This window comes from Petaurus breviceps, unplaced genomic scaffold, assembly GCF_028583685.1.
Source record: "Petaurus breviceps papuanus isolate PSGF00001 unplaced genomic scaffold, PetGlider_PUasm1.0 171, whole genome shotgun sequence".
NCBI lineage: Eukaryota > Metazoa > Chordata > Mammalia > Diprotodontia > Petauridae > Petaurus > Petaurus breviceps.
This window is the reverse complement of record NW_027185754.1, coordinates 26,363,410-26,379,141: the sequence shown is the minus strand read 5'-3', so window position 1 is coordinate 26,379,141 and position 15,732 is coordinate 26,363,410. Positions and strand designations below refer to the sequence as shown.

Here is a 15,732-nt window from a genome sequence, read left to right as displayed (position 1 = left end):
AGGACTCCTTCCAGGGCCAACATTCTATGTCCTAGGATTCCTTCCAGTGTCAACATTTTATGTCCTAAGATTCCTTCCAGTGCCAACATTTTATGTTCTAAGATCTTTCCAACTCTAGAGCCTATGATTGGGGTCGGTTTCATCTCTAATTGTATGTTTACATCCCTCCTGCTAGAGCTGAGGGGTGGGAGAGGAGGGAAAGGGAGAGCGTGTGGTATCTGAGCCTCCCAGGTGGAATCAGCCTGGTCTCTGCCCCTCATGAAAAGCGTCAACTCTAATCCTTCTAACACTCAGGTGCGCTGAAGAGGCCCAGAGAGCTCAATGATCATGGAAACCTTGATCCCCCTGCCCGCCTACAGTGCCTGCCTAAGGCCTTTGTTGTCCCCAACAGCTTTTAGGGAAATTTGAGCCCAAGAAACCGGAGGCTAAGGTGCCCACAGATGCTGATCCCTGTATCACTCCCTCCCCATGAGCACAAGCACTGCAGGCTCACACACACACACACACACACACACACACACAGAGCCTCTAGCTTAGCCCTAGGGCCCAACCCCACCCATGCAAGAAAGGAGGCCCTCACAGCATTAACCAGCAGCTCAGGGCACTGAGGCCCCCTCCCACCCTAAGAAATTGCTTATGATTTTGTGTTATTGAGTTAAAATTCATCTAAAAAATTAAATAATCATTAACCTTATGTAAGATTTAGTAATAAAATTTTAAAAATAAAAATGGGATTGGGCACAATAACCTCCTAAGTCTTCAGTTTTCTTCTCTGTAAAACGATAGGATTTGAGCCAAGGGATCTAGGTCTGGATCCCTGTTCTGACACTAACTACGTAACCTAGAATTTTTTAAATGTTGATTTATTTAGTTTTAGTTTTCAACATTCACTTTTATAAGATTTTGAGTTTTAAATTTCCTCCCCCTCCTTCCCCTCCCACTTCCCCAAGATGGCGTACATTCTGATATAGGCCATACATGTACAATAACATAAACATATTTCCACAGTAGTAATTAACCTAGATTAAGCATAAAGAGAGCTAGGGGGAGGAGTGGATCGAGTGCTGGGCGTGGAGTCAGCAAGACTTAATGTCCTGAGTTCAAATCCAACCTCAGATACTTACTAGCTGTGTGACCCTGGGTAAGTCACTTCACCCTCTTTGCCTCATTTTCCTCATCTGTAAAATGAACTGAAGAAGGAAACTTCGAACTATTCCAATATCTCTGCCCCCCACCAAAAAAGCAAACGGAGTCATGAAGAGTCAGACACAGTTTTAAAAGTCTGAATAACAACAAAAAGCTAAGTGTAAGGAATGGTATTTGGGGATTTCAGAACTCTCCATAAATGGGAGTAAACATTATTAATTTATAGAATTCAGTGTTTCATGGAGGTATGATATTGTGGAAAGAACACCAGAATAAGCCTGAAGACCTAAGTTCGTCTGCTCACTGCATGACCCTGAGCAAGTCAATTCCCCTCCATGCTGAAGTGTCCCAGTCAGTAAAATGAGGAGTTGGGGCGGCCAGGTAGCACAGCGAGTAAGAGCACCGGCTCCAGTGTTGAGAAGACCTGGAGATCGAATCCTGGGCTCAGACACTTAGCACTCACCCAGAAACACCTGGCCGTGTAACCTTGAGCAAGTTACTTAACCCCAATTGCTTAGGGGCGGCCAAGTGGCTCAGCGAGTAAGAGCACCGGCTCCAGTGTCAGGATGACCTGGATCAAATCCAGGCTCAGATACTCAGCACCACACCCAGAAAGAATAACTGGCCGTGTAACCTTGAGCAAGTTACTTAACCCCGATTGCTTGAAAAAAAAAATGAGGAGCTGAAGGCAGTAGCAGTGAACTCAGAGCTTGAATGAGAGTCAGCCCTGAATTTATATCCTAGGTCTGCATGACCTTGGGCCAGTCACTTACTATTACTGAATCTCAGCTTCCTCATTGTAAAATGATGGAGTTGGGCTCCAGTGCCCTCTGAGATCCCTTACATCTCCAGAGTGACGATTCTATGCATCTCATTGATTTGTGGGCTTCCTCCTGCAGGGCCTTTGTAGGGCAACTTCATGAGCTCCACTGGCAAAGATAACCCCTTCCCTGGCCAAGGCTGATCCTTAGACACTGCTAGTGTGGACTTGAAGCTTTCTTGGCCTTCTGGAACCTGCCAGAGCTCATCTTGTGCCAGCAGAGAACCCTTTGAGAACCCAGTCATCTCTGGGCCACCATGAGGCATGGAGGGTGGATATCAGTGGAGGAATGTGTATGTATAATTTAGTAAGTTAGTAGTAATAGTCCTTTTATATTTCCCAAGAGCTTCACACACATGGCTCTATGAGGTAATAGGGCAGGGATGTCTTCCTCTTTAGCAGGCTCAAAGATATGAAAGGATTTGCTAGCTGTCACATAGCTAGTAAATGGAGAGTCAGAACTCGAACCCAGACCTTTTAACTATAAGTCCAATGATCCTTCCTACAAGACCTCCACCCCAGATACAGGACCTATTGCTTTCAGGTCTCTCCAAGTCCACTCCAATAACCTTCATATTACGTGGGTTTAGTAAAACTCAATTTACCTTCTCCATCCACCTAAGCAGCTCAAAGAGACTTTTCAGTGCTTCTTCTGTATTTCCAGAAGCCAAATGTTACCCTCCTCCCCAGGTAACCTGGGGGCTCAAGTTAGGGTCAGAACACATGGGTCCAGGTTTCAGGTCACTTGCTACTTAAGAAGGCAAATCACTCTGTCTTTGAACCACAATTCTCTCTGTAGTAAGGTAGCAAAACGGGGATTTTACTCAGCTTGGTTAGTGGATAGATAACTGACCTCAGAGTCAGGGATGTGGTATGTGTTAGAGGTCACATATTTACTATATGACCTTGGGCGGAGTCACTTAACCCCTGAATGGCCCCAGCTAAGTCTGTAAGACTATTTTTTAAGCAATTGGGGTTAAGTAACTTGCTCAAGGTTACACGGACAGTTATTTTGTGTAGATGCCAAGTATCTGAGACCAGAACCGATCTCGGGTCTCCCGATGCCAGGGCCGGTGCTCTTACTCACTGCGCCACCTGGCCGCCCCTAAGACTACTATTTGTGAAACAGCTACATGTCTGCATTGGTAGAAATTTCCTCACCCCATTAATGTAGAGAACTTCTATACTAATGAAATCACTAGTCTAAACATATCCAATTCTCTTCCTTCCTTAACATAGTGCCTCAAGGAAAGAGACTTCCAGGTGAAAATGAGCTTGAAACTTGGACCTTTAGATCAGATATGTAATGATCTAATGACTGAGTTATCCAGGGCTCTCTTCCTCTCCTCTCCTCCTCTTCTTCCTCCTCCTTTTCCTCCTCTCTTCATCTTCCTCCTCCTTCTCTACTTCATCCTCCTGTTCTTCCTCCTCATTCTCCTCTTCTTTTCTTTTTCCTCCTCCTCCTCTTCCTCCTTCTCCTCTGCTTCTTCCTCCTCCTCCTCATTCACCTCTTCTCTTCTTCTTCATCCTCCTCTCCTCTGCCTCTTCCTCATCCTCTTCCCCTCCTCCTCTTCCTCTTTCCATGGTCTATTCTAGGCCTAGCATGAAGGTCTGATTTCAGGGGAGGAGGATTTTTAAACTTGGCAGGACCTCCTCCTCTTCCATAGCCCCCAACAGCCTCACTGTGTTGTGGAGGTGAGCTGGGCTTTTGAAGGCTCTACCAGCAGTGCAGAAGCTCTGAGAGGGCACCTCCTACTTCTATCCCTTATTTTCTACTCCCACAGCCACTACCCTAGCTCAGGCTCAAAGTCATACCCTGCCTAGACTGCCTCCTAATTGGTCTGCCTGCTCCGATCCATTCTCCACACAGCTGCAGAAGTGATTTCTCTAAAACACAGGTTACTCCCCTGCTCATTAAACTCCAATTACTCCTTATTACCTCTAGGATCAAATATAAACTCATCTGTTGAGGCCTCAATCTACCTTTCCAAACTTAGTACACATTACCATATCTCCTCCACATACTCTACAATCCAGCCCAACTTGCCTTACTGTTCCTCAGGCACAGGATTCCATTTCCCATGGCCATGCCTGAAATGTATTCCTTCTTCAGCTCTGATTCTTAGAATCCCTAGTTTCCTCCAAAGCTCAGTTCAAACCCCACTTCCTACAGGAAAGCCTTTGCCAATCCCCCTAGGGACTAGTTTCTCCTCCCTATTACCTTGAATTTTTGTTTGTTTTTCTGCTCACACACAGACACACACACAAACACACACTTGCTATGAGTCCTGAGGTTGGGGGGAGATGCCCCTCTGGGGAGACACCCCAGCTCGAATAGATCTGCGAACTCTGGGCCCTTCTAATGACCAACAGCCTTCTCTGACTGTGTGACCTTGGAAGAAAGGAAAAAAACAGATTTATTAAGCAACTATAACATACCTGGCATATGGATCAGGGCTTTACAAATATTACCTTATTTGATCCTTGTGGCTATCCTGGAAAGTCTAGGACCTGGCACCTAGGAGGTACTTAACTGATTCTAGATTGATCAACTGGGTGGCAGGTTCCACAAAACTGGAAGAACCCCAATTGGGAATCAGTGACAGGCTGTATGTCCGCTGTGGGATGACCAGCCACCAACATAAGAAATTTCATAGCCATAGAAACTTTCGGAACACCTGCCAAATTAACAGAGGGGTCACAATCCAAGGTGGTAGAGGGCATGCCCACACCAATAAAATCATCAAGCTTTGAAGTAGTGGTGTAATATGTAATTTTATGGTATAAAAATTATTAGAGCAATTTTAATATAAATACCATATAATTACATGAATAATTGGGTATCACAGAAATGTTATTTAATAATATTCTTGACTCTGCTACTTACAGCTTTAGGTAAGTTCCTTCCCTTCCCTGGGCCTCAGTTTCCTCATTTGTAAAATTAGAAGGTTGAGTGAAAGGATCTCCAAAGTCCCTTCTCATTCTAAATTGAAGGATACCCTTATGATAATCACCCACATTTCTATAACACTTGAAAATTTCCAAAGGATGTTTCTCCCAACTCCATAAGGCATGGTTGATCACTCTTTGACAAAAGGAGAAACCTGGTAACCTAACTGGTGAATGTCAGAACCAGGATTCAAACCTCATGCTCCTAGTTTGAAGCCCAGGTTTTTTTTCTACTCTGCTGCCACTCATAAGTACACTCCCTCATTTTACATTTTTACAGGAAATACCAAAGGCCCAAGAAGGTGGCTTGCTCAAGGTCATACAATGAATCAGCAGCAGAGGACACATTCAAACCCAGGCCCTTTAGCTTCAGCCTTATCTTCTGCATGTCCCAAGTGCCTGCCTGAGGTCCAGAGAGTTCGAAAGACTGGCCTGAGGTAGGTATTACAGTGGAGAGAGCACAGGGCCTGAAGTCAAGAAGATGTGAGTTCAAATCTGGCCTCAGACACTCACTAGCTATGTGAACCAGCAGAAGCAACTTAACTTCTGTCTGCCTCAATTTCCTCCGCTGTAAAATGGGGATAATAGCACCTATGTCCCAAGGTTGCCCAGAGGATCAAATAAGGTAATATTTGTAAAGCCCTGAGCCACGTGCCGGGCACATAAGAGTTGCTTAACAAATCTTTGTTTTCTTCCTTTCTTTCAAGGTCACACAGTCAGAGAAGGCTGTTGGCCCTTAGAGGGCCAGAGATGGCAGAGGTGGGGTGCCTCCCCAGGGCCCATTGAAACCAGCCTGACCTAAAGGATCTGGAAGAAATTTACTGTTCCCTGAAGAAAGTGGGGAGCAAACAGGCGCAACAAAGCCTGGGAAGATGCAAGAAGGATGGGGAAAGTTGGGGCTGTAGAAAGAGTGGTGAACTTTGGTTCAGACTCCAGCACTTCCTGGCCCTAAGAGTTTAGACAAAGTTCCCCTCTTTGAGACTAGATTCCTTGTACTTAAAGTAAGGGGATGCTCTGCCCTCTCCGATGAGCTCTAAGGTCTCTTCCAGTTCTCCAGTGCAAACATTCCCTACTGGGAGAGACCAACTCCCTAAGGAATCCTTTCTTTCCTTCACAAGATCCAGCTGACAGCCCAAGAGGGACCACTGTATCATATATATGAGCTGGAAAGGACCCCAAAGGCCATCAAGGCCAATTCCCCAAGTCCTTCATTTTGTTAAAAAACAAAGTGGGGGAAAACTGAGGCACAACAAGGTAAAATGATTGGCCCAGGTTTATACAGGTAGTAAATATCAGGAGTAGAACTGGAACTCAGGTCCTATGGCTTCAGAATCCTTACCTATTTTGCCTCCAAGATTATTTGCCCAGTTAGGTGAGGGCACAGGTGGGGACTACTTAGGACCACAAAAGCTAAGGGGGACAGGTAACAAACACCCTGCTGGGCAGGAGGCAAGGGAAAGGAGCCAGGCCAAGCCTTCCAATGGGGGGCTCCTTCATCCATGGTCAAAGAGGTTTTAAAGGAGGCCAGGCAGAGATTCTACGGCCACCTCAACTCTACTCCCAAACGCCTCAAATAGAACATCAAGTCATAGAATCTTTTCATCATCAGAGCTTGAAGTAACCTTAGGACACAATGAGCTAACGAGCTAAAAGGGACCTGAGAACAGAGAATATTGAAGCTGGAAGTGACGTTAGAATATAAAATTATAGAATATTACAACTGGATAGGGTATTAGAAAATGCAATATTAAAGCTGGAAGAACAGAGAATGACTTCCATAGAAATAAAGACAAAAATAACAGCGACAAAAGCCAGATGAATATATGGGAATCAGAAAAGTCATGGGAACAAACAGGGCAATTTTGTTACTACCTTGTTAAAATTATTTTGGCTTTAAAAAATCTGTAAAAAAAGACAAGTTTGTAGTTTATAGTTACATGTGCAATCATTTACAATCACTCTTTGTTTTGTGATAGTCTATTTACTTTTGTTTTCCTGATTTTTTGTTCTTTTTTATATAATACGTATACTTGCTGATGGAAGTCAACATAGTAATAATAAAAAGAACATAGACTGTGAGAGAAAAAAACAACAATGTCTGAGCTAGAAGGGATCTTAAACCAAAGAATGTTAGAAAATAGAATAAAGAACACCAGAGATGGAATTCAATGTTAGAACAGAAAATAGTTGTGCCACAGAGGATCCCAGAGACTGTCTAGCCCAATCCTTACCTGAAGTAAGAATCCCCTTCTCATTCCTACCAAGGGTCATTCACGTAGCCTCAGCCTGAACCTCTGACCTGTATAACTTCTACCCAGTGGTCTTAGTTCTGCCCTCTCTGGGGGTCAAGAGAACAAGTCTACCCCTTCTTCCACAGGTCAGCCCTTGGGATACTTAAAAACATAGAGCACATCCCCTCCCCACCCCACCCCAACTCTTCTTTATTCTAGGAGAAATAGCATCCTAAGACCATGCTTTTGGTGCACAGACCCATAGATCAAATGGTCTGCCAACAGAAGCAAGAGGTGGGCACCATTCACCCCTTTGCCTGGTAGGACCATATTAATAATAATCCCCGCTTTCATAATGACTTCCTCACAACCCTTTAAGGTAGGGAGTGCATTATCCTCATTTTATAGTGGGAGAAACTGAGGCCCAGAGATGTAAATTAACTTAATAGTAGGATCGTAGATTTAAAGCTGGAAGGAACCTTAGAGGCCATTAAGTCCAAACTTCACCTTTACAAATGAGGAAACTAAGCAGCATGAAGCAGGGAAGTGACTTGGCTATGGCCATGCCTATTAGTAATAAACTGAGATTTTCCACCCTGGTCTCCTGGCTGTTGAATACAACCCTCTTCCACTTGCTCCACTTTCCTAGAAATGCCACCTTCAGCCCCACCCCAAAACCTGGGTGGGGAAAACCCCTGCTTTTTAGGTTCAAAGGGGTCAAAAGATCAGAACCACACCCCCTTCCAATTCATATCTTCTTCCTCTCTCTCCCTTCATCCTCCCGGACATGCCTAGGAGGGTGGGGGAGCTGAGCATCTGCCACAATCCCCTCCTGCCTTTGGGGACCGCTCTTTATCTGTGTAGGGTGACAGTGGGTGTCAGCAGCAGAGAAAGAGCTTATATTGATAGATGTCAAACCCAGGCCCCCCCTTCGAGCAGCCGCTGACAATAGGCAGTTCTGCTGGATGAACTCGCTTGAGGTTCTCAGGGGAAAAGGAAAAAAAAAAAAACCTTTTTTTTTTTTTTTTACTGTTTAATTGAATATTTGAATAATCCTTTCATTCCTCCGAGGAATAAAGAATGTTGTCCAAATAACATTGACTCACTCCATTGGGAGACAGGGAAACAGTTGCAAAGGCTGTCGGGCACAATGGCCCCCCTCACACATCTCCAGCCTCTGGGATGATGTGTGTACCCTCAAGTGGGCCTGCTATTCAAGACGCCTTTTGTTGGCGAGAAGCTGTTGATAAATTGCAAACGCTTAAGGGAATGTGCGCTCTGAAAGCCGCCCGGTCCCCGCCTGCTGCCGCCGAGCTCCCTGAATGTGAGTCATGAAATCGAATGTTAGGTCAATCCATTAAGCTTCTATTAAGCCCTTCTGTAGAACAAAGCTACCCTGGGCCGTCTCCATAAATATTGCTATTTTGAGAAGAGGGGTCCTAATTTTAATTAAGCCTCTTTACCTGCTCAGGAGAGAAATCTATTTAGACACCAAATGGCTGTCCCTTGTGCAGTGCGTGAAGGCAAGCTCCGATTGTGCTGTTGCGGAGTGTTGGGGAGGGGGGAGGCAGGAAGAGGTATTACAGCCCGAGGTGTTCTGCTTGCTAAGGGCTCATCCTCCCCAGTTGTCAGCCTCTGACCCTCCTCCAAAACTGCTCACCCAGAAGCTGCCCAGTCCGGCTTCCCTGAGGGAGGAGGAGAAGGGGTAGAAGACACCCTCCCCCCCCCCCCCATCAAGTTTGCTAAGTTCTGATCAGGGGGAGGAAGAGTAACAGGGAGAGGTAGGGTTTGGCAGCGGGGAATGCTAGAAAGGTTTTGGGCTAGGAATCAGGAGATCTGGGTTCTAGTCGTGGCTTTATCACCAGCTTAAGGGGAATTTCATAGGAGATACAGATTATAGATGTGTGTATACATAGCTGTATGTGTGCATATATACATATGTGTATGTATGTATACATATGTAGATAGATAGATAGATAGATAGATAGATAGATAGATAGATAGATAGATAGATAGATAGATATTTTACCCTTGGGATATCAGGAAAGAGAGGGGAGGCAGCAAAGGTAAAATTTGGTTAAAAAAAAGGTAAAAAAATAGGCTGCTGACTCTTGGAATGAAAGGACCCAGGTTCAAATCCAACCTTTGATGCTTACTTCCTTTGTGACCTTGGACTTAAACTACCCTGGGTTTTTCTCATTTGTAAAATAAGTTGGTGAGAGAGAAATGGACACTGAGATTCCTTCCAGCTTTTTAGTTCTATGGTCCTAAATCCTTCCCTTCTTTCCCCATGACCTAAAGGTCTTTCCTCTTCTAGTCTATGATGCCTATAGGACCTCTTCAAGCTATAAATGGTATGATCCTATAAAAAATTATATGGGTTAATATTTCCATTCTCTTAATATTCTCTTAGGTCTCTGTTCTAAGACCCTTTTCACTTATCATGTTCTAAGGTCTCTTTCCACTCTGAGGAAAGGTTCTAAGGCTCCATCTTGGAGGAGTGTGTTAGGAGCAAAAATCAAAATTGAACAGACTTGAAATATTTACCCAAAATGGACAAGAGGAAAATGTGGTATAGAAGGATACCTGAGTTCTTTTTTTTTTTTTAAGCAATTGGGGTTAAGTAACTTGCTCAAGGTTACATGGCCAGTTATTTCTGGGTGTGGTGCTAAGTATCAGAGCCCAAATTTGATCCCAGGTTATCCTGACTCTGGGGCCGGTGCCCTTACTGGAGCCAGTGCTCTTACTCGCTGTGCTACCTGGCCTCCCCAATACCTGAGTTCTTAAGGAAATTAAGCAAACTGATCCAATTCTGAAGTCCCCTATGGGCTGACCCTAATGCTGATCCATATATAGTGTAGTGGGAAATTAAATCCAGTGGTTAAATCCATTTACTAGCTGATCAAGAACATGTGACCTTAGTCATGTAACTTTACTATTCTAAACCTCTGTTTCTTTATCCATGAAATGGGGATAAACATTGTCCTAAATACCTCATGAGTTTGTGGTGAGGGGAACATTTTTTCTTCTAACCTTGAGGTGCTATAGGAATGGTGACAATTCTATTAAAAATAATTAATAATAAATTATAAAGTGTTATAGGAATGAGAGCTAGTTACAGTAGTAAGAAATGGGGTAATATGGAAGAATGGAAGGAAGAGAATGGGACTCCAACAGATGTTATCAGATCAGTCTGGGGAAAAATGTGGAGGTGGAGGTGGAGGGGGAAGGGAAGCAGGTTACAGAACTCTAAACCCAGAGAAAGGGAGAAAAGGATTGGTGAGACATGGAAAGGATTTGAGTTGGGGGATGGGGCAAGGAGGAGCTTTCTTTGCCACTGCTCAGATTCTGGGATATTTAGTCTGGGTCAGAAGGGAGATAATCATGGAAACACAGAGGTCCTGGGCCAGGAGCCCAAGAGGGTGGGTACCTAGGGTGATGAGCAGACTTGTATCCCAAAACTAGCCCAAAGACCTCCTCCAGCCAAGGTGCTTATTTTTCCAGGACAGGGGAGAAGGGGGAGATTATTTGTGAAGGAGGCACTCCCCTTCTCCTCTCCCCTGGGGTCAGTCTCACCCATCCCTAACCTTTGTGTCCTCTCTAGAGATTCCACTCAGATTGGGAATTATATGGCTCACTTCTGGAATTTAGGGAAATTCTAGGCATGCGACCAATTATAATAATAATGTAGGATTACATGATTTAGAATAAGAAGGAGCCTAGTCAAAATACCCCATTTTATAGATGAGGAAACTAAGGCCCAGAGGGGTTCCAAGGGCAAACAGCTAGTAAATAGCTTAACTGGGATTCCAACTCAGGTCTTCAAAATACAAATGTGGTGTTCTTTTCATTATACTATATTCTCACATTTATATAGAACTTTGCAAAATAAATATTATATAAATGAAGCCATTATTGTTGATGCTATGATTTACAGGATACTTAACCTACTTCCTTATCTATAAAATGAGAAATATGGACTTGATGACCTATAAGTTCCTTTCTGCTCTAAATCTGTGATCTTATGGTCTTCACTGACATTATTTCACTTGATCCTCACAATAACCCAATTTGGAAGGTAGCAGAGGTAGTATTACCCCAAACTTATAGACGAAAATACTGAGGAAAGAAGTGACTTGTCCACGGTCACATAACAACAGAACTGGCATTTGAACCTTCATCATCTGATGAATCCAAAGTTAGCATGATTTCTCATCTGCCACCCCCCCTTAGCACCTTCACTTATTCTCACTTGGGATGAGCTTGGAGTCAGTCAAAACAAGAAACAGGTCTTTAGGAAGAATATAACTCACCATTTCCCTTAGAAAACAATCTCTGCCTTTTCTAGGTCATCTATTCACACCCCTTCCCCACAATTACAGATTGGACCCCATTGCCCCCCCTACACACACACACTTTACTCCCCTTCAATCACCCCCTCATCATCACCCACTTATAAATACATCCAAATCAGCCCCAATTATATACTCCCCAAATCACCCCAATTATAAATGTACCCAATAATCCCAATTATAAATAATCTCACATAATAAATACCCCTTCTAATCATTCTCAATTAAATGTACGTACACCACCACCTCCAAGCTGGTTACAAACAGGAAGAAAAAACCTTGTCTTTACAAAAATATTCATATCAGTATTATTTTGAACAGCAAAAATATGATAAACTATATGCTCAACAACTGAAGAATGGTTGAATAAATTGAGATTTGTTGATGTAATGAGGTTAAGGCAATAATAAATGGTGGCATATCACTAAACTGTGTAGCCAGGAAGAGCTGGGTTAGAGTCCTGCGTCTAAAATGTACTAGATGTGACCCTAGGCACTAATAAAAAAATAATAAAATAACAGCATTTTATACTGCTTTAAAGTTTGCAAAGAATTTTACATAAATGTTAACTCATTTGATCCTTGTGGGGTAGATACTACTATTACCCTCATCTTATAGATGGGGAAATAGAGCCTGAGAGTTTGTGATTTGCCCAGGGTGACTTAACTGGTGAGTGTCTGGAGCTGGCTTTGAACTCATGTCTTCCGGGTCCAAATCCCACACCCTAAGCACTATACCACCTAGCTGCCCCGAGCAATTGTCTTAATTCTACAAATTAAGTAGATACCTCACTACCTGCTTTGGCAGTGAGAATTTCCTCACTGAATATCCTCTGGGATACACAAAGGATGGGTCCCAAAAAAGAGAAGTGGAATGGGAGGCTGGGAAAGGAACATATGAAAAATTCAGAGAAATATGGGAAGATTGGAATGGAGTGATACAAAGGAAGTGAGCAAAGCTGAGGGGGGAAAACATTCACATGTGACTACAACTATGTAAATGAAGACAATATGAAATGGAAACAAAACTCGGCTGAGTACAATGGGTGACGTTGTTGCCGCCTGGGCTTGTCAAATTTAAAGCACGCAGCATTGCCTTTTTTTTTAAAAAACAAACTGCAAATGACAAAAGGGGACAGTTGCTACTATCAGTCATAAACACCCCTTTGTGTTGTTTTGCTTTTCAGGGAGCTCACTTTGTGGTTTGTTGTGTTTGTTTATGTGTGTCAGCTGTGTTAAGACAGAATTTATCAATTTAAGGGCAAAAAAATCTATTTCCCTGAGCCCCTGCCCCCAGCCTTCTCTTCCTTCCAGCTAAGTTGTTCAGGTCAGCTTCTCAGCACTCCCATGCTTCACGTGTCTATGTGTGCCTGCCCCGGTGGCTTTCCTCTACCTCTGTCCCCTGTCCCTCTCTTCTCCAGATGACTTCCTACCCAGCCTTTGAAAAACAACTCAGCACCAACTCCTCCCAGAAGCCTTCTTGGCTTCAGCCCCCATCCCCAATTTGGCGCTAACCTTTCATAGCACTTTGTTAAAACACTTCAGTGTATTTGTCATATAATGGTGTATACTCAAGGTATCTGGGTTTGTATCTTATTCTCACATATTCTCCTGCTCAATGGTAAACTCCATGAAGGCAGAAATCATGTCTCTAGATTTTGCATTTTCCCCAGTACTGGGTGTTGGGTTCTGCAAAATGTTACTTAATAAACATTTGTTGAATGGATGAATGAATGTCCCTGCTCAACTCTTATCAAGGCATTCATTGCAAAATCTCCAAAGTCCCTCCAGAATCATTGATATTCTGCAATTACGTTTAGCCCACTGGATTTTGGAATATGGCAGAGCCATATTAGGCCCCCAGCCAAGGCTTATGATTGGAAGTATCAGATCAGCCCCCTATCACTTAGAAGGTGGGGGTGTAGCAGGTGAGAGAGAGATGTCTTTAGTGTGGCCTGATGCTGAGACCATCTGCTATCCTTGCTAAATTGCTGTGGATGTAAGGTAAGCAACTCGACCTCATTGTGAAGGGTTGACAGTGAGTGATAGATGCCTGCCTGAATCCTCCAGAAGAAACCAAATGGCTGAGGCTTCCAGTGAACAATGACCCCTACTTGTAAGGGCAGGGAGGAAGGGAATAGCTCTCGAATATCATAGAAACATGAAATAGTAGAACTGGAAAGCATTTAGATAAGAGAATCTTAGCACTAGAAGGAATTTCAGGATGTAGAATGTTTGAACAAAAATCAAAATGTTCAAACTGGAAGAAATCTTAGTCAGAGGTGGAAGGGACCTTAGAGATTATCGAGTCCAATCCCTTCATTTTACAGAGGAGGAAACTGAGGCCCAGAGAAGTTTATCATGCATCTGTGGTCACAATAAACTCCAGTTAGAACCTCAGTCTTCTGGCTTCTAACATATTGCTCAATCTGCTACCTCACCTCACCTATCTCCACGCAGTACCCTGGTCCCATCCATACCCACCCCCCCACCCAGTTGCACACTCACCAAGGCTGAAGAGGATGAGAAACTTCAAACAGACAAATTCCTGCCTGTCGACCTGTAGAGAGTGCAGCTGCCGTACAAGCTCCTGGGCCCGAAGCACCAGGCTGTGGAGAAGAGATCCTGCCTGGGCCGCCACTGTGGATAAGTCTACCTGGAGTGAGAGGAAGGAGGACTCAGGATCAGAAGGAAACCACTGGCGCCTCTCACCCCAATCAGTGGTGATATGATATAATGGAAAGGTCTCTGCATTTGGCACTGGAGACCTGGCCATGAGAACATAGGCATGTCAGCTCTTCCTTTGGGTCTCATCTGCAAAATGAAGACATCCAGGCTAGAGCCTCACTAGGGTCTCATCTGGCTCTAAATCTGTGATCTGAAGATGTGTATTTACAACAGACACAACCACCCCTATCAAGAGGGTCTAATTCTCTTTTCCTTGCAATTATTTGAAAATTCCAGTCTCAGCCCCCCTCCACACCCACATCGCCCCATGAACAAACACCGCCCCCAGAAACTATGGTCCCTGGATAGGGCACAGACATCAGGGCTGGAAGGGCAGGGAGAGAGAATTTGTACCTCACATTTATGCATTGACTGATTTCATTTGAAATCACTCAGAAGTTTTCTAGTCTGGGAGAGAGGGGTGAGAGACAGCAGTGCATAATGGATAGAAACTTGGCCTTGTAGTCAGAGAGATCTGGGTTTGGGTTCTGCCTCTGACACATACTAGCGGTGTGAATAGGCATTAGCTTTTTGGGACTTCTAAGCAACTCTTTAAGATTCTAAGTTACAGAGCAGCTGGTCCTCTGAAATGGTAAAGGGCATTTCCTTATCCAGAATTCCCTTCACTAATGGAATCAGAGATCCAGATGCTGTCCTAAAAAAAAAATCTGGAAGAAACCCTAGAACATCAAATGACAGACCTGGAAAAAAAGCTTAAAACATAGTGTTTGAGCTGAGACATAGAATGTTAGGGCTCAAAGGGACCTGAGAACACGTTAGAGATGGCAGGGCGCTTAGAATATAGAATGTTTGATCCAAACAAAACAAAGCAGAATGCCGTGTAACTATAACATCTAAGCTGAGTGGACTCTGGGCGTGGGCTGTCAGGCAGTATATGTGGGTTGATTTGGCTGAACTGCTTTTTTCCCCTCTTCTTTCTTTGTTATAAGGGAAGGCTCACAGAGTAGAGGAGGAGAGGGAGAGATATTCAGAAATGAAAATGATGTGAGAAAAAAGATCTCAATAAAAATCTATTTTTAAAAGAATGCAGAATGTTTGAGCTAGAAGGGACCTTTGAATATAGAATGTTAGGCCACAGAAAGAATACAGACTGTCAGGGGTCATTAGAACATAAAATATTAGGGAAGAGCTCTTAGAAAACAGAATGTTAGAACTGAATAGAGAATGCTAACGTGAGGGAGGGCCCTGAAGACTATTTAGATCTGCATCCTCAATTTACAGATATGCAAACAGATATGAGTTCCTGAGGTGAGGAATTGACTTACCCAAAGTCACACATTGAGTTAATGGCAGACCTGGGAATACCGTGTTTCCCCAAAAATAAGACCTATCCCGAAAATAAGCCCTCCCCTTACTGTGTAAGATTCCTCTAAAATAAGCCCTCCCCCGAAAATAAGCCCTATTGAGCTTGCTACTGTAGTGAAGGTGATCCCCTGCGCTACAGGCTACACACTACATTACGGTACCCTCTGTATGCACCATCTCCC

At 43.8% G+C, this 15,732-nt stretch overlaps 1 protein-coding gene across 1 annotated transcript in view; it reads right to left on the bottom strand.

Annotated features, from left to right (window-relative positions):
- The window catches only part of NR5A1 (nuclear receptor subfamily 5 group A member 1), a 37,719-nt gene that overhangs the window by 2,659 nt on the left and 19,328 nt on the right, over nt 1-15,732 (bottom strand). The window contains exon 5 of the mRNA XM_069082836.1: nt 14,006-14,153. Coding sequence (XP_068938937.1) covers nt 14,006-14,153 — 148 coding nt within the window. The remainder of the gene's footprint in view (nt 1-14,005; nt 14,154-15,732) is intronic.